This window comes from Penicillium psychrosexuale, assembly GCF_028828465.1.
Source record: "Penicillium psychrosexuale strain IBT 29551 chromosome Unknown utg000003l, whole genome shotgun sequence".
Lineage (NCBI taxonomy): Eukaryota > Fungi > Ascomycota > Eurotiomycetes > Eurotiales > Aspergillaceae > Penicillium > Penicillium psychrosexuale.
The window spans coordinates 1502807-1526813 of NW_026643188.1; the positions used below are offsets into that span (position 1 = coordinate 1502807).

At 46.6% G+C, this 24007-nt stretch overlaps 10 protein-coding genes across 10 annotated transcripts; 5 read left to right on the forward strand and 5 right to left on the reverse strand.

Moving 5' to 3' along the window:
• Window positions 1-203: 203 nt before the first annotated feature.
• On the reverse strand, window positions 204-1707 carry N7518_004500 (uncharacterized protein; the record flags this gene model as incomplete). The annotated part of the gene is made up of 5 exons (XM_057185427.1): window positions 204-514; window positions 605-1062; window positions 1114-1237; window positions 1291-1417; window positions 1495-1707. 5 exons carry the CDS (start codon window positions 1705-1707, stop codon window positions 204-206), a joined length of 1233 nt encoding a protein of 410 aa, XP_057042197.1.
• A 766-nt stretch (window positions 1708-2473) lies between these two features.
• Window positions 2474-3885, forward strand: N7518_004501 (uncharacterized protein; the record flags this gene model as incomplete). Its single annotated transcript, XM_057185428.1, has 6 exons — window positions 2474-2644; window positions 2695-3088; window positions 3141-3258; window positions 3310-3377; window positions 3433-3463; window positions 3531-3885. 6 exons carry the CDS (start codon window positions 2474-2476, stop codon window positions 3883-3885), a joined length of 1137 nt encoding a protein of 378 aa, XP_057042198.1.
• Window positions 3886-4047: 162 nt separating this feature from the next.
• Window positions 4048-4772, reverse strand: N7518_004502 (GIG1 family protein; the record flags this gene model as incomplete). The annotated part of the gene is made up of 2 exons (XM_057185429.1): window positions 4048-4595; window positions 4655-4772. The coding sequence occupies 2 exons, from the start codon at window positions 4770-4772 to the stop codon at window positions 4048-4050; spliced, it is 666 nt and encodes a 221-aa protein (XP_057042199.1).
• Window positions 4773-5042: 270 nt separating this feature from the next.
• Window positions 5043-6132, forward strand: N7518_004503 (cytochrome b5 reductase family protein; the record flags this gene model as incomplete). The annotated part of the gene is made up of 4 exons (XM_057185430.1): window positions 5043-5047; window positions 5097-5233; window positions 5298-5923; window positions 5983-6132. The coding sequence occupies 4 exons, from the start codon at window positions 5043-5045 to the stop codon at window positions 6130-6132; spliced, it is 918 nt and encodes a 305-aa protein (XP_057042200.1).
• A 584-nt stretch (window positions 6133-6716) lies between these two features.
• N7518_004504 (uncharacterized protein) lies at window positions 6717-9107 on the reverse strand (the record flags this gene model as incomplete). The annotated part of the gene is made up of 7 exons (XM_057185431.1): window positions 6717-7301; window positions 7386-7551; window positions 7619-7963; window positions 8044-8158; window positions 8227-8487; window positions 8545-8705; window positions 8770-9107. The coding sequence occupies 7 exons, from the start codon at window positions 9105-9107 to the stop codon at window positions 6717-6719; spliced, it is 1971 nt and encodes a 656-aa protein (XP_057042201.1).
• Window positions 9108-10316: 1209 nt separating this feature from the next.
• Window positions 10317-11202, reverse strand: N7518_004505 (RTA1 domain-containing protein; the record flags this gene model as incomplete). The annotated part of the gene is made up of 2 exons (XM_057185432.1): window positions 10317-10747; window positions 10803-11202. 2 exons carry the CDS (start codon window positions 11200-11202, stop codon window positions 10317-10319), a joined length of 831 nt encoding a protein of 276 aa, XP_057042202.1.
• Window positions 11203-11997: 795 nt separating this feature from the next.
• N7518_004506 (uncharacterized protein) lies at window positions 11998-12318 on the forward strand (the record flags this gene model as incomplete). The annotated part of the gene is made up of 2 exons (XM_057185433.1): window positions 11998-12209; window positions 12264-12318. The coding sequence occupies 2 exons, from the start codon at window positions 11998-12000 to the stop codon at window positions 12316-12318; spliced, it is 267 nt and encodes an 88-aa protein (XP_057042203.1).
• A 552-nt stretch (window positions 12319-12870) lies between these two features.
• N7518_004507 (cation:proton antiporter) lies at window positions 12871-14774 on the forward strand (the record flags this gene model as incomplete). The annotated part of the gene is made up of 7 exons (XM_057185434.1): window positions 12871-12907; window positions 12970-13176; window positions 13266-13391; window positions 13442-13492; window positions 13551-13671; window positions 13736-14273; window positions 14331-14774. 7 exons carry the CDS (start codon window positions 12871-12873, stop codon window positions 14772-14774), a joined length of 1524 nt encoding a protein of 507 aa, XP_057042204.1.
• Window positions 14775-18113: 3339 nt separating this feature from the next.
• N7518_004508 (uncharacterized protein) lies at window positions 18114-18917 on the reverse strand (the record flags this gene model as incomplete). The annotated part of the gene is made up of 6 exons (XM_057185435.1): window positions 18114-18177; window positions 18236-18259; window positions 18311-18357; window positions 18411-18524; window positions 18583-18652; window positions 18715-18917. The coding sequence occupies 6 exons, from the start codon at window positions 18915-18917 to the stop codon at window positions 18114-18116; spliced, it is 522 nt and encodes a 173-aa protein (XP_057042205.1).
• A 1126-nt stretch (window positions 18918-20043) lies between these two features.
• N7518_004509 (arginine--tRNA ligase) lies at window positions 20044-22191 on the forward strand (the record flags this gene model as incomplete). The annotated part of the gene is made up of 4 exons (XM_057185436.1): window positions 20044-20265; window positions 20354-21648; window positions 21718-22131; window positions 22185-22191. 4 exons carry the CDS (start codon window positions 20044-20046, stop codon window positions 22189-22191), a joined length of 1938 nt encoding a protein of 645 aa, XP_057042206.1.
• Window positions 22192-24007: the final 1816 nt, after the last annotated feature.

Here is a 24007-nt window from a genome sequence, read left to right on the forward strand (position 1 = left end):
ATTTCAATTTTTATTCTTGCAACGTAGTTCTTTGTATATTTCTCAACGAATTGGGTTTCCTCGACCGCCGGCCTTGGAGAAAAGAAGCGAAGCTTGGCTAAAGCAAAATCGAATATGTAAAGTAGTACCTAAACCCGTAGACTGGCACTGTATAAATTTGACAGAACGATTTTATTTCCTAATTTGTACAGCGTTTTCACAGTTCAAGCTAGCTCACACTCAATCAAACTCTCCACGCCCCGCTGAGCAGTCCAAATCTTGACAATCTTCAGCCCAGCAGACTCCAGCAACGCATGCCATTGGTGTTCTGTACGCTCGCCAGATCCAATCTCCATCATAATCAAATCCAGACTCGTGGTTTCCCAATAAGCCCCCGTGTCTGGAATCACATTCTCGTTCACTAACACCTTGCTATAACTAGGCTTCATAGCAGCTACTGTATTAGCGAGGATCTTACGACAAAGCTCATCAGGCCAGTCATGGAGAACAGAATGCAAGTAGTACGCGCGGGCTCCTATGCGGGCAGAATGTTAGCAGATTCCAGCAATCGATGGGTTCAATATTTCAATGCACAAGTTCAGGGGAAAGTCTTCCGTTTCCGTACCTTTGACTGGTTGCTCAGTAAAGAAATCATGAGCAGTAACCTCAATCGTGGAGTGTAGATCCTTAACCGAAACCACCACCTCGGGAAGATCCTGAAGCACCAGACGACCGGGGAGGCTAGGCCATTTCCGACGGAAATCGGATAGATCATGGCCGAAACTGCCTCCGAGATCAACGAGCAGGACATCGTCTTCGCCAATCGTGACTCCGTCTACAAGCCGCTCTTGGACCGGGTAGAAGCCGGGATCCATCCAGCGTACTCGGCCTTGCCCGTAGACTGACATGTGGTTATTAAACTGCTTTGCCGTGAGCGGTTCTTGTTGCAAATGTCCGAAGAAGCCTATGTCTGTTTCATAGCCCATCTGGAATGCTGTATCTGTCGGACTTGTGGGATTTTGGTAGTTGTTTTTCTTGAGGAAGGCCGGTAGAGCCATAATACCTTTGGTGAAACGGCGGGTCCTGAACTTGTCAGTCGTGGTTGAGGGTATGGAGCTCTGACTGTCAACCTACATGAGCGGGAATGCATCGCTGTATCTTTCAACAGTAAGGACTTTCGAGAAGCCAGTCGGGCTGTACTCGTTGTAGCCGGTCTCGGTTATTGTTCCCATCGCCGCGAGATGCTTCATTAGTCGCCCTACACGAATTTGTCAGATATTGGTTTTTGCTGGCGTACAAACAATTACTGACCGAGCAAGATTGGATCCACACTGGTTGCCTCAGCAAGCTCTGTGACAGTCTTCGGTTTGTCATCTGTTCCGAGAGCAGAGAAGAGATTAATATCAACGGCGGTCTCTATGGCTGCATAACTCGTAGACTAAGCAAATGCAATACCTGTCAGTCGAAACAATTTCAAACTCGTCTCGGGGGCACGTTATGGCAGTTACAACACACCTCGGACCAGCAGTGTCGAATGATTGCCTCTCGGGGGGTTTCCAATGCATAAGCCAACGATTGGACAGCTTCTAGCAGCTTAAGCCGTGCGTTGGGGTCATGGGCAAGGAGGTCTTTGCCATGACTCGCAACCGTTTCAAGGAGATCAGGCACGGTATCTGGCAGGTTTGAGATGAGAGCAAGACCCTCTACATCGGTTGCGTTGGACGCCATGATGGACTGTGTTTGCTGCGATGTATATATAGAAGAGGAAGTGGGAGTCAATAAGTATCTCAACGGCACAATCCCATGTTACTAAATTCTAGCTGCCAACATATATTGTCCAGTAAAATTGCCAACCCCCTGACAGGGTCACTATCCCTGTCTCCTAGTACATTAGTGTCGTATTTTGTTCCAGGTTAAGCGACCTTAAGCAACAATTGGTTGGTTATTGCTTCTACCCAGGGCTGGAGCTATTAACAGCTCCGCATAATACAAGGATATTGGATCCACGAACAATACACGCATTGACTGGTTTGTACGAATCCGACAGGAAATCAAAGGTAGATAATACGAGAATTACTTTCCAGGGTCTACTTAGCAGGACCGGGGCTTTTCGGATTCAAAGGTACTATCTTATTGTGCGTACTTTTGTACTTAGTACTATAATAAACGAGGCAATATACGGAGTGCAATTTATGAAAACACGCTAAAGCTGTACCGTCTGGGGGCCAAAACTATGGACTTGTTGTCAAGCCAATCGCGATCCTAGCGCTTTAGGACCCTGGTATTTCTAGAGAAGCGATTGGCCAACTCAGCTAAACATGACGCTCTATGATCCTGTAGGTATGTGCTGTAACAATAGTACCTAAGTATAAATTCTTTTAGAAATAATCTGTTCTCAGCTGGCTATTTCTCCACATTTTTCTTTTTGGTCCTCTTAAGGCCAGAGAAAACCGTGATTCTCCTATAAGGAACACTTCGGTCGCTACTCTCGATCATGGCAACCATGGACGCTGAATACATAAGCCAGACAAAGGGTCCACGTATTCTAGGGGTCTTCTGGGCTTTCTTCAGTGTAAGCGTGGTGATGGTATCCTTGCGATTTTATATCCGAGCCCGAGTATTGAGGAACATTGGACTCGATGATTATATTGTCCTGGTTGCAATGGTATGTACCTTCCAGTCGATTTTGAGATACGCCAGATACCAATTACATAGGTTATGGTCACCAGTTATACAATTCTCACCACGGTGAACGTCGTTTTAGGCTACGGAAGCCATACCTCTGTCTTGATGGAAAAAGGCGGGATTGACTTGATCGAACGTATTCTAGTCATTAATTATGCAAACTTTGCACTAGGAATCATGTCTTTCACAACTCCAAAACTGGCAATCGCTGCTCTCCTGAATCGCATCATGAATCCCAGCCGCTTGAGCCGAGTATGGCTATGGATATTGACAGCCTCGGTGTTCGTGACATCGACCATCTGCATCATCGTTCTATTCACCATGTGTGATCCTCCCCAGGCTTTATGGAAGGTACATCTCATGAGTGAGGGGGCAAAATGTCGTTCGACCAAGATTTTGGTGGGCTATGCAATCTTCACTGGAGGTATGTTTCTGGACCGTATGTTTTTCGCAAACCAGCAACTAAACTTTCTCAGTTCTGTCGGCGGGGGTCGATCTATATCTTGCAATTTACCCGACTGTGGTATTGCTACAACTTCAAATGTCGATTCAGAAAAAGTTGGCCCTGTGTGCGGCTTTGGGGTTGGGCGCAGTGTAGGTTGATTGATGTTATTGTCTGGAGAAAGTAGCTGATCGTCTACGCAGAGCCTGTGCAATGGCTATTATCAAGTGTCTACAGCTACCAGGTCTGTATAATACGGAAGACTCGACATGTAAGTCGCTTTGAGTGCATAACATGAGATATATATCACTGACACGGCACAATAGACGCAACAGCAGATCTTGTTATATGGACGAGGTATGTTTTCAGTCCTGCTTTTCTCCGGCCTTGATCCAAAAGCTTACGCCCGCGTCTCCTCTATCAGCGTCGAGTCCAACATCATCATAATGGCCTCCTGCATCCCAACCTTGGGTCCGATCTACGAAATGATTCGAGGCAGACGTTCCTGGAGCTCACACGCGCGATACGAGAGCGGAAAGTTGCGCTCTTACACGGATAGACCCACGAAGAAATCGGCAAGCAATACTCGCGAGGACGAGGATATCCTCATGATCACGAATATTAGGGTTACAAGGAGCGGTAGCCAAGAAAGCATTTTGAACTCGGATCAACTCCGGAAAGAGGCCTATGTGGCAGGTAAGATTCATCGCACGGATCAGGTAAAGATCGAGTACGAGACAAGACCTCAAGGTGAGAATGGACCTGCACCTTCATGGTAGCATGGTTTGTCTACTAGTGTACTACTACCTCCTATGTTCATTATTGCGGGTTGACTAAGTTGTAACCTTTCAACTCTACCTAATTCAATCTTTTCTTCCCGAGCGATGTTGTCATTTCGGGAGCGAAATGCTTCTAATCTATCAACAATCCCATCAGCAACTTCACTCGTTTACCCATTCGAATATGATGTCCTCAGGGACATCACGGACCAAAATATGGACATGCTCCAAGGCCCGCACACTCTGTAGGCCAACCCAATTCTTAAACCATAGCACATGGGAGTCAGGGTCCGAGAAGTTTTGGGGATCCTTAGCCAATCGGTCCACGAAAGTCTTTCGAACAAAACCGTTGATGATTGCACGAGATTCATCGGTCAAATGGCCCTCATCGGATTGTACAGGGATAGGAGTGCGTAGCCACACGACAAGATGGGAGATTCCGGGGGTGAGGCCATAGGGCCAGTCATTGCGGAGGATCTTGTAGTCCTCGGGATCGGCAAAGGGACGCGGGTTCTTGAAGGTCGCTGTCCCGTGCTGGATAACCGCGGAGTCAGTGCCGCTGGCAGTGTTTAGCGGCAAATCCCACTTTAATCGCCGCTGGCAAATATAATTCATGATCGTGCCATACTGAGCTTTAGTCTCTTGTGTCCAGGCCAGGTATCGGCGGAGATCGGAAGGCTTCCGCTTGAGTGCGCCGAGGTCATTTCGTGCTATTATGGCATATGGCATGAGGGGAATTGTTTCGAGCAGAAGTGAGAAATATACTTACCGATGATGCTTCTTAGGTCTTCCCAGTCGTGGTATATGTACTCCTCGTCGGTCATGGCCAGGAGCTTGTGGTCCAATTCCGTTAGATTAAAGGCAGGGACTTCTGGTACTTCGGGCATTTTGGAATGATCAAAAGAAGAAATCAAAAGCGATGTAAAACAAGCCAATAGCCTCAGTAAATCAAATAACCCCAGCAAGTCCAGTAAGTCCAACTCCAAATAAGTCCAAGTAAACACGGAAAGCCGGGGAAATCGTAACTCCAAAGGGTGGGAAATTCCGTTGGGCGGAGCCCCCTCATCTCTTTTTATCTTCTCTCTCGCTTTTTCTTCTTCTCTTTCTGCTTCTATCGCAACTGTCTTATTGAAATACAGTATCCGAGTTCTGTCATAATGAGGTGAGTTGATCTTCTCCTATAATATCGCACAATGGCTGATTCCTCCAAGCCTCGCCAACATCGGCACGGCCCTCGTGCCCTCGGCCCTGCTCATCGCGAGTGTTTACGCCATTAAGCCCGAGTTTATCGCCTATGCAATTGCTGTCGCTGGAGTTCTGGCTGGTTACTTGGTTTTCAGCACCAGTAGTGCGTGCATCTTTTTATGTCCAAATACTCGAGTGAGGAATTAAGCTGACCCCCGATGTCGCAGAGCCTCGCAAGGTCTTGAACCCCACCGAGTTCCAGAACTTCGTCCTCAAGGAGAAGAACGAGATCTCTCACAATGTCGCTATCTACCGTTTTGCCCTCCCACGTTCCACCGATATCCTCGGCCTCCCCATCGGTCAGCACATCTCTCTCGCCGCCACTATCGCAGGTCAGCCTAAGGAGGTTGTCCGCTCTTACACCCCTATCTCCTCCGACAACGAGGCCGGCTACTTCGATCTGCTCGTCAAGGCTTACCCCCAGGGTAACATCTCCAAGTATCTTACCGAACTGAATATTGGCGACAACATGAAGGTCCGTGGCCCCAAGGGCGCCATGGTGTACACCCCCAACATGTGCCGCCACATTGGTATGATCTCCGGCGGCACTGGTATTACCCCTATGCTGCAGGTCATCAAGGCCATTATCCGCAACCGTCCCCGCAACGGTGGCAACGACACCACCAAGGTTGACCTCATCTTCGCCAACGTCAACCCCGAGGACATTTTGCTCAAGGACCAGCTCGAGGAGTTGGAGAAGGAGGATGATGGATTCCGCATCTACTACGTTCTTAACAACCCGCCCGAGGGCTGGACTGGCGGTGTTGGCTTTGTGACTCCCGATATGATCAAGGTAAGTTTGCGTGCTGTGCTCGCCTGTGCTACCTCGGTATTAATTAAGCTTTATTATAGGAGCGCTTGCCCGCCCCCGCTGCCGATGTTAAGATTTTGCTCTGCGGTCCCCCTCCCATGGTCAGCGCGATGAAGAAGGCCACCGAGGCTCTTGGATACACCAAGGCGCGCCCCGTCAGCAAGCTGGAGGACCAGGTCTTCTGCTTCTAAGGGATTCGCTGCGAATCAAAGAAAAGTTGCTGTTTTCGAACTTGACTCTGCCTTTAATATATGTGGATCTTCTATTGAATGTTAGCGGGCCCACCGTGAAGCATTTTTCTTTTTTGATGTATAATCTCTGGTGTGGTTAGATTTGTGAATAGACCCCAGCCTACAAGGGATTAAATGAGCGCACCGGGAATCGAATGCGTGAGATATCCGCCTAGATCTTGGTGTTATACCATGTTCGTAATCGTCAATTCTGGTTCTACGGGTTGGTTTCAGCGAGAGCTTGGAGCAATAAACGTCTTTCATTGTATGCACCACCGTACACATCCTAGGGTGTCGATGGTCAAGGAGCATGGACTTAACATACTAGAGGTAAATGTAGATAGAGAAGACGAGGTCATAATATTACATACAGGCCAAGACCATAATTATACAGGCGGTGATTAGAGCAGTGAGCCTTGAGAAAAGAATGACGTGGATGATTTTTCAAGCAGGGCCTTGATGTGTCCTATTAACGATACGAATGAACATGCTTTACTTATAACAAATGAATTTAATGATTTACAACATACATAATTAATTGAAAACTATTCCCTATTGCCACTAGGTGCGGACGAATGAGAGCGGGAAGATCCAAATGATACCCCTTCGCCATCGCGAGGTTGAGTTGTACTCCAACTCATACCAGAAGCTGTGATGGCACGTGTATAAGCATCGTCCCTGTCATAAGACGCCCTGTTGATTGCTGTGGCAACATATATATCGTCAGAACTGGTATCCTTCACGCTTCGCAAGTCCATAATCTTACCTTCATCCAAACCCCGAGAATTGTTGGCATTAGACACTTCTTCCACGTCTTGACTGCGCTTTTTGTCTTCATTGCGATCTAGGCCTTGTAGGGCTCGAACTCCGTACGATGCCGTTTCGCTCATGTACCATACAGCTAACGCCCGTGTCAGTATACGGATATTGGATGCCAAATCTCGTAGTCCATCAAGACTGAGACAGGCCTGCAAGTAGATTGACTTACTCTTAAATGGCAGCATCGCAATCTTTCCACAAGTAACCGCAGACCCAAAGCCCACGGTTCTCGCGACTTTCATAGCCGTCTCGGTTCGGGTTTTAGGCTGCGCGACTTTCTGGCCCATCGGCACGGGTACGTCATTCTCAGTCTGGACAATAATCAATAATCTGGCCAGTTCTGGGTGTATATGCAGATAAGCGTCACTTGAGCTAAGCCGCGTTGCGCTTCTTACCTCGCGTTTCCTGTGCGCATCTGCGATATGCGAGACAGTGGGTTTGATGATGGCTTTGATCAGACTTATGGATACGCCCTTTGCGTCGACAAGGAAAGTGGTCTTGACTTTTTCTTCGACGAGCTCGCGGGTTTTATCTCGTCTTGTGTGTGCTGGGTACTCATCCCTGTTTAATGTCATTAGCTCAAGTTCCCAAGTTCAAACCGGACTGGCCGAGGCAAAAAAGGACCTACAGTTCTGCCGTGGAGCCACCTCCTCTTGTCGAAATGACGACCACATCAGCCTCAAACTTGCTGCTAAACGATGGTTGTAATTGCATGCGATGGATCACAGGCTCTGTGTCGGCATCACTGCATTGAACCTTCTCCCATTTTAACTGGCGATAGAATGATTGGACGGCGTTTGCAGTGCCGTTCTCCCCCTGGATCTTCTGGCCTAACCTTGAAGCAACTCGTTTGACCTCTGGCCTTAGGCAATACTGGAACGCCTCGAAAAGGACTTCGCTGCTGAGCGCTTGCTCGCGAAGTGGAGATGGACCGAGTCCTGCGTTGTAGATGGTGGTTGCCCAAAAGGGTTGGCTAAGAATTATCAGCGTGAAACCTCAAAGTTTGGGCTCAGGCATGGCTGGGCCAAAGCAATTCAAAAATGCAAGACTTACTCGCAAAGAAGTGGTAGTGAGATCATTGGTTTCCCGTTTTTGGCACCCTGCTTTACCGTTGGGATGTCACCACTGGTGAATAAGATCGATACTCGGCGGATGAGCCATTCTTTGACTTTTCAGAAATCTTCAATCAGCTGCGTTGTTTTCATAAGTGTAGATTTTTTGCGGAAGTACACTCACCATTTGGGTCATTCTCTAGCAGGAAAATCTTCGGCAATTCAGAAACATCAATTGCTTCTCGGAACCCACTCGGCAGAAGCAGATATATCCCATGTTTCTGTGAAGCTTCCACGAGATATTGAACGAATAACTCAGGGTTCTTCAATTGGGTGATATCCAGAGCAACGAAGACAGGCTCAAGTGCGGAATCGAGGAAATTCTTTAGCGCCTTTGACGGGGTATAAGAAGATGGGCTTTCGATTGTAGGATAGCCGGAAATATCTAAGAACTCATGTTAGAAAAGATCTCGGTCGAGTCCGAGACTGGTTTTGCGCATACCAATGGTGTCATCCCAGTCCTCTGGTTTGGGGAGCAATTCCGATGACCATAGATAGGTATGAGGAATCTTTGATTCTCTTAAAATCTCAGCTCCGCTAGATAGAGGCAGCTGCGGTAGGTCTAGGACTGCTTTTCGGAAATGATCGACGACGTTGCACACCCTAGAGCACTGTCAATGACTGTCTTTATACGGCTGGATAATTCGAGGGCCAAGGCTATACTTACTCATGCCATGCCGACTCCCAGACCAGTAGATAGGAAATATAGTTTTGCAACTGGTAATCAATCTCACTCCCCGTCGTGATCTGTGCTAGCGGGTGTACGAATCGTCGCGTCGGTGTCCAGGGGCTGTTGGACATTATATGAAGCGGGATGGATAACCGCTCCGCACAATGGACATGAGCGTGTGCAAGAGGCGTTGCGATGATGGCGTCGGTGACAAAGGGTTTGCTTTCGTGCGAGCCGGGGTAGATGCAGGCATTCCAACATTCCTTGAGTGTGTTTAGCAAGACCTTTTTGTTTTTCAAGGCCTGGTGCCTGTCAAGACCGTTTGAATCAGGCATGAGGCCAGAATCCCTTGCCTGTTATGTATGAGCTTTTTGTTTACTGAAATACCGGTAAAGATATGAAGGGGAATTTACCGCGATGGGATGCTCTGGGTCGCTGCTGATGGAGAAAAATTCCAATCCGGCCCTGTGAACGAGCGATTGGAAGATTGAGTGTGAAGCGACTCGAACTCTGTGGCCTTGTCGGTGGAGTTCCTGGCCAACCAGTATAATAGATTTGATCTCCTCTATGTTATGACCATTAGCAGTGCATGGGTAGGAGTGCCCTTGGCGATGTTCAATTCTTTACCTCTGCTTCCCACAAGCATCAAAAGAATATCCAGTGGAATTTCATGAGTTCCAGATACGGTCTTCACATCATCAGTGTTTATGGGAAGTGAATCTGAGCTGGAGCTGTTGGCTTGAATTTGTATTATCCGTGGTCGTTGGGCAGGTAATAAAAATTGTTCGATTAGCATAGACGTGCGATTCCCGGCACTTAAATCTATGCTAAAACGACCGATGTCTATATCATTGATATTAGTTAGCACATGAGTTTTCAGATGTGTACTTCTTTTCGATTTTGAGTACCTTCGATCAGGATTGATTCCCGCCTTTCATCCCGGGTGGTTGACGGTGAAAGTAGTAGGTCTTCGGAGAAGAGAGAGCTGTAGGTGGGTGGCGGGAGCTCATTAGCACTTGAATGTTCGTCCATTTGGTTGTCATCAACAATTTCTTGTTCTCTTAGCTCTTGTTTGGAGAACATTTTGCTGAATCTTGGGCGGAGAACTTCAGCGGAAGGATCGCATTATTAAAGATGCGCCAGTGGCGTATGGCTAGGCAGCTTCTTTTTTTTCCCTTCCCCTTGAAACTGCTATTAAGGTTTTTGACCGTTGATAATCCTTCTAGAACCAATCCACTATCGTGTTGTCTAGGGTTTCAATATTCGGATCTAATACGAACCCGAATCCGAGACCCACATCTGGTTAAGCTTGATACTATGGGGTTTGAATGTTCGTATTCGGCTTCGGATCATATAAGCAGAGTTATGAAACATACATTTAGTCTTTCGCATACATTTAGTCTTTCGCAGTAGGAGTTTATGTTATCTTTGTCAAAATCGCTTCACCATAGGATCACCGTCTCTTTGTCCGAGTTCTTCTCTTTGCATACTATGCTGTTGGCATTTTTGGACTAGGCTGTTCTAGTTCTGCTTATTCTATACCACTATGCCCCTTCTCCCCGCATAAGCTCCATATCGTCAAGTTTGCGATGTCCCCCAGAGATAATTTGACTTGGGTGGAAAACCAGGAAAATGATCGTAACCGCAAGCATAAGAGCACCATCAAAGATATACGCAAAGTACTCATGACTTTGCAAAAAGCCAGTCGACCCTTGAATATACTCGATGACTCGGTAGAGACAACGGGTCATAATCAAAGCGCTTGCAAAATAGAGCACAAGCATATACCGATGCCAGTTCACCGAAGTAGCCATTGCTGCGGAAGTGGGGTCGTTCGCCATCCGCTTATGAAAGATGACCGAGACAACAACGAAGAAGCCAAAGAAGATGATTTGGACGATCAGGCCGACGATAATCACATCTTCGCCGAGCTTCAACTTGCTAGCTGACTTGGCACTAGACATGATTGCGCCTCCTGTGGATGGAAGTTAATAATTGATCCCGCGTAAGAACGATATAGCACTTCTTACCTCCACTTTGAATGAAAAATGACAGCACATCGCCTAGGACAAAGATCTTGGTCAATCTTGTTGCGCGAATGAGCGATCTGGAATCACCATCCACCAGACGTATGATGCGACCAAGAATCATGTAGATTGATGCCGCAAACAGAGAAGGAGCGAGTAGAATAAAGAGACTCTGCAAGGCGTATGGAAGTGTCGAGTAATTTGGGGCTTCATGGGCGTTGACTGCTCGTGCCGCATATCCAATGGCTTCAAATAAACCGCCAATAATGAAGGTGATGAAGAATATTGTCTTATGCTTCCAAACGAAGAAGATGTGCCCGCAGATTAGGAAGACAAAAAGGAGCAAGAAAATAATTGCGGCTGCCAGCGAGGGTGTGTAGTTGTAGAGACTGTAACCGGACATTGTGAATGACAAGGACGGAGTTGCGATGATTCAAAGAAGGAAAAGTAACGAGTGATTTAGGGAAAGAAAAATGTTGGGAGAAACGCTCAATGGATGAAACAACTGATCTGGAAATCGAATACTTATTTGTATGCTGAGAGAAAGATCGACATATTATAAGTACACTATGGAGTTATTTATGGACATTCAAACACTGGGGGATAATGGGCGGAGAATATTTTCTTTCCCAGGCAGCTGCAATAAAATGCTAATTACGGAGCTTTAGAGCTTGTCTTCACAAGCATCAGGCTATATCCAACTGTTGTAAGTTCGGCAGAGGAAACTAGCTCCGAAAAGTCCGAATACGGACACGAAGGCCCACTTTCCACACGAGTACGGAACATAATAGTATTTTTTTCTACTTCTATGTTTAAGCGAACTGATAATTTGAACTCATTATAAACAATAGAGTAAGCTGTTGCCACCGGTTAGAATAGTTGTATGTTCGTGGGATAGTTGATTGTATGCCTCCACAACAATTGCAAGGTGATTGTCATTAACTAGAATCCACATTTCCCAGAGATCTAGTGTAATTGGGACTCGCATGACAATCCTGAAAAGCTTTCAGAAGTGTTAGGCATCCGTATTATCTTCTTAAACATCATCGTTCCAAGGAAAAAAGCGGCGCAATGCGAAACGCTCCATATTGCTTGATTCTTGATTAATATTTTTCAAGAGTACTTAAGAAACTTTGAAACCATCTAGTTAGAGATATCCTGATGTCAGGTTTCAAAATTTGCCTCCAATATTCCTACAATGGTCAGCAATTCTGCTATCATCGTTATCGTGCTCGTGTGTGCCCTCACAGCCGTCTCACTCGCGGCGGGTATATTTACTGTCGTCAACCCTGCCACCCATATGCTGTCGGCACCGAACCCAGAGCAACAAAAGTATATGCGAGAAGTCAGAATTAGGCAATTCCGTCAGCTGCGACGAGAAAGAAATTTCAGAACTGAGATTTTTCCAAGGTAAGTACTAGCTCCTACCACACTCTGATTAATCTTACTCTAACAATTTGGCAGAGCAATAGTGAACATTGAAAGCCATCCAAGCCTGGAAAGTACGAACGAGCCGTGAATCACGACCTTTTTTATTGCAATTGAACGAGTCAAGGAGGTTTATAATGGGGTCTACGACAATGAAGTGTATTTAAAGAGACAATCTTGATAAGATCAGAAAACAATCGGTATTTGAGACTTGTAGACAAACAATTCCTGACGTGAGTACTTTTTACTTGCTAGGAAGAGGCTACTATCAATATACCTTGCATTGCTAGTCTGCTATCGACTCTTCTCTTGGTAAGGCTGAGTGCATGGCGAGTTTTCGTTTCTAGTAGTCCAATGGCTTCTTCAAATCTACACATGCCACACTAGTTCCAAAACTGCGAGAAAATACTCTTCAACACTTTATTTAGTGCTGGCAATTCCCCGTTCTTTATTCTTCTTCCAATATTGTTGTTCGAGATCACGTGACCTCTACGTACGCGACAATAATTAGTCCCAGCAATAGCTAGTTTCTCTTTTCCTCTCTACACAAACTCGATATTTTCCAGAGTGTCTACATTATTTGTGTAGTATTCTCGTCTGTATCTCTAACTTTGGCTACAAGGTTTAAAGACAAAACTCGAGCATGGCCGGTGGTTTCCTTCCATACCACGAACCTGGAAGTATGTACACAAGCATATACCCATTGATCTCTGCTCATTTCCTCACTGATAAATTACTGCAGCTGTCGACATCCTCATTATCGTTTCTTTCTTCTTTTTCCTTTCCCTTGCAAAATGGGTCTCCGCGACAGTGATCCAGGCCGGAATTATAGGTCAGATCGCCGTCGGCATCATTTACGGAGTACCCTTGGCCAATATACTTAAACATCACTGGCAAGAGACTTTTGTTACTCTTGGATATGTCGGTCTCATTTTAATAATTTTCGAAGGTGGGTGGAAATGTGGAAATTTCCTTCTTGTCTGGCCTCTTGGTCTCTTGGCCTCTTGGCTTCTTGGATACTGACGTTATCCATCCTAGGCGGTCTTGGCGCCCGTGTGGACATGCTCAAGCAGAACTTCACTTTGAGTATGATAAGCGCCGCAACTGGAGTTTTATTTCCTATTGGACTTTCATACCTTTTGCTATATCTTGGTTTTGGATATGGTTTGTTTTATTTATCTCGATTCCTACAGTCAACAGCTAACATGGACTAGGTGCGGTTGAGACCTTCATCATCGGCGCATCTCTTTCCGCCACTTCACTCGGTAAGCTATCTTTCCTCGAAATTCGGTTGACTATGTTTCAATTGCTGATAAATATTAGGGACCACCTTTGCTGTGATCAGCTCTACGTCCGACTCAGTCAACCTCGCCGAGACTCGAGTAGGGTCAGTTCTAGTAAGCGCGGCTGTTATCGACGATGTTGTAGGACTTGTTATGTTAAGGTATGTTACTTATCTGAAATGGCATAATGTGCGTAGTCTATTTTTTAGCTCACTGTCTACACAGTGTGGTCGCGGATTTGGGCAAACTATCAGGAGGCGGTGATGGTGTCAACCTGGGCTGGCTCATTGGGCGTCCTATAGTGGCATCGATAGGCATGGCTGCCGTAACACCCATCGTCACCAAATGGGTGTTTGCGCCATTTTTCCGAAAGTTCATTGAATACCGCTTTGCACGCTACGACCATATCTCCAACATCATCCTCATGATCCTTGTTCTTTCGGCTTTTATTGCCATCGCTGGCTTTACTGGTACGTCCGTCTTATTCGGGGCCTTCCTAGCCGGTGTATTTCTTACATACATACCGAGCAAGCACCCCGAGGGACCATTTGTTGTCCTGAGCCGCGAGCAAGGCGAGCGCGATGCAGATAAAAGCCCCACTTTCATTCATACCTTTGAGAAATACCTGTTAGGACCCCAGCAGTACTTGATGGAACCATTGTTCTTCTCAAGTATCGGATTCGCGATTCCATTCTTGGAGCTGTGGACCGGGGAACGCATTTGGAAAGGAATTGTTTATACCCTCTTGATGGTGTTTGCAAAGGTATGTATATACCCTCAAAGGTCGTTTCTCAGCAATTAAACTAACATAGCTATCTAGTGTGTTGTCGGCATCTGGGTCCCCATATGGCAACTCGCTTTGGGGGGTAAATCTGACACAAAGCTACACGAAGAGCAGAAAATACAGGGGCAACAAAAAATCGAGGGCAACAATCCCAGCGATGAAGACCAAAGCGACCAAGAGAAGGGGAAGACGTGGAAACGGACCTGGCTGGCCACAATACTTTTAGGATCTGCGATGGTAGCACGCGGTGAAATTGGGCTTCTGATAATCGAAACCGGATACAACGAAACTTCGTACGTTAGTAATGAAGGCTTCTACACCGGCATCTGGGCGATTCTTTTGAATACCATCATTGGGCCAGTTAGCGTCGGTCTCCTGGTTCGATTCTACGCGCACGAGCTCAAAGGGGGTGATTGGGGAGTGCAGCGTACTCCTCTGGCTATCTCGGGCTATGGTTCTAGTGAACATGGAGCGGTATAGATGTTTTGTGCGAAGATTAAACGTTAGGTAGAAGATAATGGCAGCACGTAAAATGTTCACATGCTATCGAGGAAGCTATATAAACGTTTTTGTGTGAAGATTACACGCCAGGAGTTAGCTCGGTGATCCGGACCAATAGCAAAAACGGCCTGCCTCGGAAAAGGCAAGCAAAACAAGAAATCTCCTGTTGGGGAGAGCAGGGAACTTTATAGAACCACAGCCGGGCAAGCACTGGGACTGGTGGCGCTGAACCGAAAGCAACCATCGTAGCCGTCCGATATGGTGTATGCAGTATCGTCAGCAACAACGGGCATTTCAAGTCAATTTCCTCCTTATTTTAGTGTGGAGAGAGAGGAGAGAGGTGTTTAAGTTTTGTTTAATTTCGGTTCTTTCGGTGTTGATAAGGCCGCGGTCCGCGGAAACGAACGCAGCCTGTTTTAATCATTCCAGAGTTGTGGTAACCCTATCGACAAACTTGATTTTGTGAGTCACTAGACCTATTTGTTTCCCCCACGTTGCGGGGGAAGTCCAACGGGGGAAGTCCAACGGGGGAAGTCCAACCGGTAAACTTTAGCTGAAGTCTGAACGTTGCATTATCCAGTAGTAATGTCCATCCCGACGTCATCGTTCGGCGCTCCTAGAACAGGACTCATCTTTCTTTAATCAAACCAACTCGCCGGTACCTGGTTGTTCAGTACATTTTCATCCCTTCGTCTGATTCTATGTCGGCATTTGTACCACGTTGCGAAATGGTTGATTGGCTCTTACATCTATTCATACTTCATCTACGATGATTACTCTCCTTTCACCTCATTTCGTACTTCCAGCCGTCAGCGAGGATGACATGGTGATTGCTTCACTTGCATGGGGCTTCACGATTGGCTTTGGGTGGCTCACTACCTGGACAGCGGTGAAGCAGACTCTGCACATATATAAGAGAAATGGTCGCCATATCTTCCATAATGCCTATGTATGGATGATATGGCTCGAGATTCTGGTTTGTCTCATATTCAGTGTCCTCTGCTGGTTATACCTGAAGGGTACGATTCCACCAAGGTGAGCTTGAACCAATCCGAGATTACGGAAAAGGAGTCAGTGCTGACTGAATTGTCAGCTTCGCCTTCTATTTCTGCATTGGTATGTCCACTTGGGGCTCTTACTATCTTATCAGGATGCTTATTTTGCGAAGTTACTACATGGGCCCTGCAAGTAAATGGCTCTATGCAACCTTATGAGACTAATTAATGATGCGAATCCTTTCAGGTCCAATTCCTCCTACAAATCATCATCAATCGTTGTGCAATTCTTCTTGTGGATCGAAGGAATGCAAACCGTCTGAAGGTTGGCGTCGCCATCTTAATCACCGCTATCAATATTTCAGTCTACGCTATTTGGATTCCCGCACGTCTGCAAATCTCGGAAACTTACATCCGGATCAACGACCGGTGGGATCGTTGCGAAAAAGTCATATACCTTCTTGTTGATGGAGCGCTCAACTTTTATTTCATACGGATTGTTCGATCAAGCCTAGTGTCGGCCGGCTTGGGAAAATACAAAACCCTAGTCCATTTCAATATCGGCATTATAGGATTATCTCTTGGTATGGATGTCCTGATTATATCCATGATGAGCTTGAATAATACGTTTGTGTGAGTAAAGTCCCGAAAAAATGAAAAAAAATCTGCTAATACCACCTTTAGCTATATGCAATTTCATCCTCTTGCCTATATGGTCAAACTCAACATCGAGATGTCAATGGCTGATCTTATTGGGAGAATTGCTAGTGATCGTTCTTCTGTCATCATCTGTAATGATACCTTGGAGCTGGCTGGCGCGGGAGACACACAAGAGGTTAGGTTCGTCTCCCTCTAGCCACAACTCGGTGGATGCACAAAATCTGTATGCAAATCATATATTAATCGTATACATTACAGTTTAAAGGATGCATACCGTATATTGACTGAGAGCCGAGGTTGTATATTTACTATGTGGGGCAAGTTGGTAAACATTCTTAGAAGTCCTATCAAGTATTGACTACTTGCGGTGTGCACAATAGGGCTATATCTATGTATAAAAGGACGTTAGGATGAAGTTCTAGCCTTTTTGCCTGTCAATAGCTATCGATAAGCATTTTTAATACTATATGTCGGAAATGTTCATGAATAGAAATACATATTTCCGTCACTATTGTATTAATTTCCCACAATTTCCTCAAGTAATTAGATTTCATATAGAAAGTATTAATCGGTAAGAAAGTATAGAAGAAGGCCTTTTCTGGTTGGTATGAGGCCATAGTACGGATAGCCTCGTGGTGACAAATAAATCGACGAGCAGCGTCTGCGTCTGTGATAGATCAGTGTGTGAAGAAGCTAGGCCCAAACATGACTTTAGATACTGCTAGTTGCAACGTTATGATAGGAAACGATTCTTTTTACATACTTGTAATATCTAGGGAGCTCCTAAAGCCCTCAAGCATCGGACGCGCACTAGCTACATCAAGTAAAAACCACGGACTAAGGATCTTTACAAGTATCAACCCACCACTCCGGATGCAAGATTCGATCGCACACATTATCTCTACAGCATTCCTTGCCTTCATTAAAGGGCTTACGATCAAATAGCAATTTGCGGTTGATTGTTGCATTCCCATTCAGAATTTGGACCCTGTACCACTCCGCCAGTCCTAAAGCGTCGGCAATGACTCCATCCTCGGTGTCATGCGCTTTGGAGACTGGTAGCGAGATACACCACCGGAATTGTCGATCCATGGGCTCAGGAGTAAATTCGAACTTCATCTCCCGAATACGTTCAATTATAAGGCAAATCAACGCTCCGTCGGTGCGAAGATAAAAATGGTCCTTGGTAGTAAAGGTTATATTGACCCACATGTTTTCGGGACTCTCATCTACACCTGGGCCATGGTGGATGGTAATGTAATATGACATTCCGAAGCCCGTAGAATGTTGAGGGGCTTGTATTCTGGTGACGCCTGTGCCGATATAATTTTGGTTTGTCAGTGAGCTAGATGCTGGGAACTGAAGCCCAATAAATACGGGACTAGCCGACTATAAAAGAATGTTTCCCCCTAAGACATACTGCTTTGGACCCTTTTGGCGAGAACAAAGGCATTCTATTCTAATCCCATTGTTAGATCTTTCATAAATTTAAATTAGGAGACAAAGGCTTGAAATTAATTGCATTTTTCATTGTTTTCTCGCCATTCTATCAGGCCCCATAGTGTTCTCGGGAGTAGCGTCGGAGGCCAGATCTGGTGATATTGGGTACAACGATAAACAAATGGGCTACAGATGTGCCATCTTTTCCCTCCCATCTGCTTCTTTACCCTTGCTTGGTGTTCTTCTCGAGTTTAGGAGGGCCGCCTTGGGTGAGTTTGTAGCTAGTGCTAGAAAAGTGAAAGGTCAGCAAAAACACATGGAAACAGACAGCGTGGATGGACTGACTACTCCCTCTTCATAGACCTCGGCCTACGATAGTTAGCATGGAACCATAACTAGAAGAAAGGCCGATAGACATACGGACGTATCTGATCAACGGAGATACCGGGATACTTATCACCTTCTTTCTTTAAGTCAAGTTAGCATAAAGTGAGTTGTCCTTAGTGTATAGAATACTCACTAGGTGATACTGGCGTATGTGTCGACGCAGCATTGGAGCCGGGTTTCCAATCTTCGCCGTCTTTTCAGTCTTCCATGAGCAGTAAGGGCACCGCTTTGCACAGTCCGGAATGAACTAAACATGGTACGTGTCAGTCAAATGAACAGAAGCTTCAGACAGTCGAGAGTCTTACAAGAATGGCATGCTCGGCCGGCCATGTAGTTTCGGGGTGCTGTGGGCAGTCGCAGAGCTTCGCGTTGGGGCTGGTATTATGTTAGCCAGTAGTACAAGGTACATGAGCTTGACTTCTTATGGTGATACTCACGCCCATGATGTTGGCTCGATAGGACGAGAGCTTTTCCAGCAATCGCCGTGTGGCCACGAAGACGGATCTGGCAAAGCAGTCGCGGTACCAGTTTGGGCACTTGAGGCCTCGATATTCATCGGCTGACTAGGCTGGGAATTCGGGCAGGAATCGCCCTTTGGGGTCAAGGGCGACTCCATGTCGTCTGTGGGGTTGCGCTCCATTTGGGTTCTACAACACCTTCTACAAGGTCACCGTGAAGATTAGTATCTCAGGGTCACAGGAAGAATGAAAGAAGATAGCTGGCTACTGACCGTGGAGACTGATGGGTGGGGTATGTCGCGTTGCAAAAGTGAAAGTGAGAAACGCGGATTGACGGGTGCGGTGTGTCGCGTTGGAAAGTGAAAGTGAGAAACGTAGGCTCAAGACAAGTTTATGATAAATCGCGGTTACCGTTTGCGCCATGCGTCCATATTGTCAGATTCTCTCCCGTCATTAATTCCACTTCTCGCAAATTTGGACTACTTGTGTCTTTTCCAGCATTTTACCCAACTAAAAGATACGTCTTGTCATGAATTTGGTTCGGGGATCCGGGCATTTTTCGAAGATTTTGGAGCTATTTATATCTTTCTTGCTGAGTAAATACCCAAGTACAGACTACCACTGCTATGAAATAGAAGGACAGAGTGAGGAAGCAGAAAGTGAGAAGTGAGAGGAAAAGTAGATCATACTCGTATATTGAAGTATGACTACATCCGGGGAGCGAAGAAGAAGAGATATGCAATTCACCGAGTATCACCTACTAGAAAATATATATATATTACACTCCGATCATATCCACAATCACAGTCAAAAATTTCGCGCTATTCAGTCGGTCGTTGTAAGATCCTGTCTTTCGAAAACATTGCAAGTTTGTACCACGTTAGAGAGTGCCTGGGTTTGCTGCTTGTGTTGACCAGGAATTCGAGTATAGCGCACAATGCTCCCAGTTCCTATCAGTGAATAGCAGCCCTATTCACCAAGGGCTTTTCATCCTATCAAATGCATATGTAGGGTTTTAGTAGATCACGTTCAAAAGTGACGTCACCTGATATCGTCGATAAGATCTGAATAGTGAGCACGTGACTCACCGCCCTCTTTGAGTCAGAGTGAGTCAAAAAGGGAAGGAAATGAAAAAAAAGAAAAGGCAAAAAAAAAAAAGATCCCCCGAGCGATTTCCCCCTCTTTATGGGTCATTGTCTAAGCGGGGCTCGGCGATTCACTGCCATTTTTTCTCCGTTGCGTTGCCCCTCTAAACCTTCGACTTTTCCGATTTTGAGACGCGCATTCGGTACACGAAGATTCTCAATCATGTCCGCAGCTTCTCTTCCTGCCTCTGTTGAGGCTCTGTCGCTCCAATCCACGGCACAGAAGTCTCAATTTGCCGGCTGCTTCCCGACACTGAACCCGATGGATATCTACCGCCAGCACATCGCGGAGGAGTTGGGCAAAGCCGCTGGTATCGATTCTCAGAAGATCTACCCGCGGATTGCCTGGACTAGTACTTTGGACAAGGGTGATCTTTCATTGCCGGTATGTGGCGGCATATCCTGGGCGCAATTCGCATGTTCCGCATGATCATGAGGCCTTGGACTAACAATGTCTTATTGCGTACCATTAGGTGGCTTCTCTTCAGATCAAGCAAAACCCCGTGGAACTTGCCAGGGATCTTGTCGCCAAGTTCCCCGCCTCCGACCTTATTCACCCTCCAACTCAGCTTGGTCCTCACATCCAGTTCTTCTGCAAACGTCAGCCATTGACCAACAATGTTCTTGGCCGTATCCTGAAGGAGAAGGCCGCCTATGGAACAAATGGTAATCAGGGTCTGAAGGACCCCTCCGACCCCTCCAAGGGCCAGAAGAAGATCATCATCGAGTTCTCATCCCCCAACATCGCCAAGCCCTTCCACGCCGGTCATCTGCGCAGTACCATCATCGGCGGTTTCCTCGCCAATATCTACACTGTTATGGGGTGGAACGTGATCAAAATGAACTACCTGGGTGACTGGGGTAAGCAGTATGGTCTGTTGGCCAACGGCTTCAAGGAGTTTGGCGACGAAGAAGCTCTTATCAAGGACCCTATCAACCACCTGTTCGATGTCTACGTCAAGATCAACCGTCAGGTCAGTGATCAGGAGGGACCTATCAAGGAGCTGAAGGAACAGATCAAGACAAAGAAGGAGAAGAACGAGGCCGTTGCCGAGCTCGAGGCACAGCTTGCCAAGCTTGTGGATGTGAGCGAGGATGAGAAGGCCCGCCGCTACTTTAAGAGTATGGAGGACGGTGACCCGGAGGCTCTCGCTCTCTGGCGCAGGTTCCGCGATCTCAGCATTGAGAAGTACAAGCAGACCTACGCTCGTCTCAATATTGACTTCGATGTTTACTCCGGTGAATCTCAGATCAAGTCTGAGAGCATGACCGACGCATACAAAGTTATGGAGGAGGCCGGTGTTTCCGAGAAGTCTGAGGGTGCTGTTATTGTGGACTTCACCAAGCACGGTGCCAAGAAGCTGGGCAAGGCTATTATTGTCCGCAAGGATGGCACTCCTCTCTACCTGACCCGCGACATCGGTGCCATCACTGAGCGTGATAACGAGTACCACTTTGACAAGATGATCTACGTTGTTGCCGCTCAGCAGGATCTCCACTTGGCTCAGCTCTTCAAGGTCACCGAACTTATGGGCCACAAGGACCTGGCCTCCCGTTGCCAGCACATTAACTTCGGTATGGTCCGTGGTATGAGCACCCGTAAGGGTACCGTCAAATTCTTGGATGACATCCTGCGCGATGTAGGTGACAAGATGCACGAGGTCATGAAGAAGAATGAAGTCAAGTATGCACAGGTCGAGGATCCTGTGAAGACTGCCGATATCCTGGGTATCACCTCCGTTATGGTGCAAGACATGACTGGCAAGCGGTATGTACAGTGTTTTTCTTTCGCGCCTACTCCCGTATATCCGTTTACTAATCGTACGTTTCCTTTCAGCGTTAACGGCTACGAGTTCAACCTGGATGCCATGACATCCTTCGAGGGTGACACCGGCCCATACCTGCAATACGCTCACGCTCGTCTGTGCTCGATGACCCGCAAGTCCGAGTTGGATGTTAATGAGCTAGTTAACGCCAACTTTGATCTTTTGACCGAGCAGCATGCTGTCGACTTGATCCGCCTGCTGGCCCAATGGCCCGACGTACTCCTCCAGACTGCCAAGACTCTTGAGCCCATCACTGTCCTCAGCTACCTGTTCAAGATGACACACATGTTGAGCTCCAGCTACGATGTGCTCAAGGTGATCGGTAGCGAGCCAGATGTCAAGCAGGCGCGTATGGCGTTGTATGCCTCAGCCCGCCAAGTTCTGAACAACGGCATGCGGGTTCTCGGTCTCAGCCCTGTTCAGCGGTTAGTCTTTCCCACCCTTGTTGAAGAAGCAATCACTGACTCATCTGTTCTAGTATGTAAATTCGGCTTATTCGGTCGATTTTGCTCACTTTTCTGTGTGGCGTTTTACTCAGTATTTCTAAGACTGTTGTCTCTGGTATACCTTGATTTTAATTTAGTTGCATTGGGCGCCAAGAGCGGGACGAATAAAAATGGCATTATGCCTCTGCTTTTACCTATGTCATTCTCAGATTACCTTTCTTCTTTTCTATTCTTTCTTTGCTTTTCTGAATACAGTATCATTAAGAAGAAATGTGGGCGATCCCCGACGGGGTCGTGGTTGGGTCTGGAATCCGTCCACACATTATACCACGCACTGCCACATGGCACACACGCTATTGTTTGTGAATTTTATCTAGGCTCATGGCTCTACCAATCCCATTATCCATTAGAGGACGGGTCTCCCCTGATCGGGGACTATCGAGATCTTATGTCAGGTTGGGCTTGAGTTCCAAGGTTGAGCCCTATATTCAGCCTTAAATCGGGGACCAACTTGGACATGTAACAAGGATTTTGTCTCGACACTAGACAGGGGCTTGTAAGTCTATGGGTTTAGATACTCAGATTATGGGTATATGTAAAATTATAAAACTTCGGCCCGCGAACCTGGACATGAGTTAGGTTAGATTCCAATTCTCTCGTATCGGCCGTGAACCGTCTACATTATCCTGCAGCACAGGCGATCCCTCACCCTTGAACGCACCCAGCACCCTGGACCTGGAACGCAATAACACTGGTCACTCCTTGATGAACCAGACCGTTCAGAATTTCTCATGGCAGGGTTTAACGGTTACCGTCAAGGATCGTGAAACAAAAAGGTCCCGTGATTTGATATCAAGTGGTGATGTGTAACATGGGTTAGATCCTTGTCCATACCCCATATCAGAACTAGCATATTGATGCTGGTTCTACAGGGGAGCTCGTTGCTCTAATGGGCACGTCAGGCTGCGACAAGACAACACCCCTCAACGTGCTTGCTCGACGTATCGCATCAGCCGGTGCGAAGTTTGTCGGGGAGAACTCTGTGAACAGCGCACAAATGGACTTACGCAATTTCCAGCGGGTGACCTCGTACGGCTATAGAGAGCTACTTCAGTGGCATTGGCTATCTAATCCCTGCGTAAGCTAACCCAGCTGGATTTATCTTGGATACTGTCAGTTCTGGTTTTTCCAACTTGGAGGACCTGGAGAAGAAACTAGTCGTAGTCATTCAAGCTACCTGGGCAAACTCAAACGAGACGAAGTCAGCGAATACACTCTGCAGAGGAACATGTTAGAAGAGCCTTTACGAAAGACAATACTCTACCGGGAATGAGTTCGACTACTATAGCTCTGCTGAATCAATCATTTATCAAGTCCTACGGCGATGTCATTGCGTATGGAATATGCATTTTCATGCTCCTTTTAAAGCTTACTGGAACTAATGTGGCACAGTGTACAGAGTATCTATATCTCAATCCATCCTAAGATTATAGCCGTTCATCAACGCCATTGTAGTTTTACATGTGTTTCTCATTGAAGTCAATCTCACAGTCCTCTCCCCAACGACCGCAGCAGGGTGACAATTTCTGTTCTTTCAACGAAAAGAATGCATTTCAACTCAAATACTAAGATAGAGAGTAGAGGAGGGGCAAGGAAGAACGGAGCAAATTTTCGGATGATAGAACTTTCCGTCGTACGATCGGCCAAGTCGTAGAATACATGGTCGATAAGCGGGTCTCATACGCATTCCATTCAACGTATACGGGAAACAGCCATGCTTCGATACGTTTGGGCTAACGGAAGGTTGGTGAGTGCTCGATAACCCACCCTCCGTTAGCCCAGACGTATCGAAGAA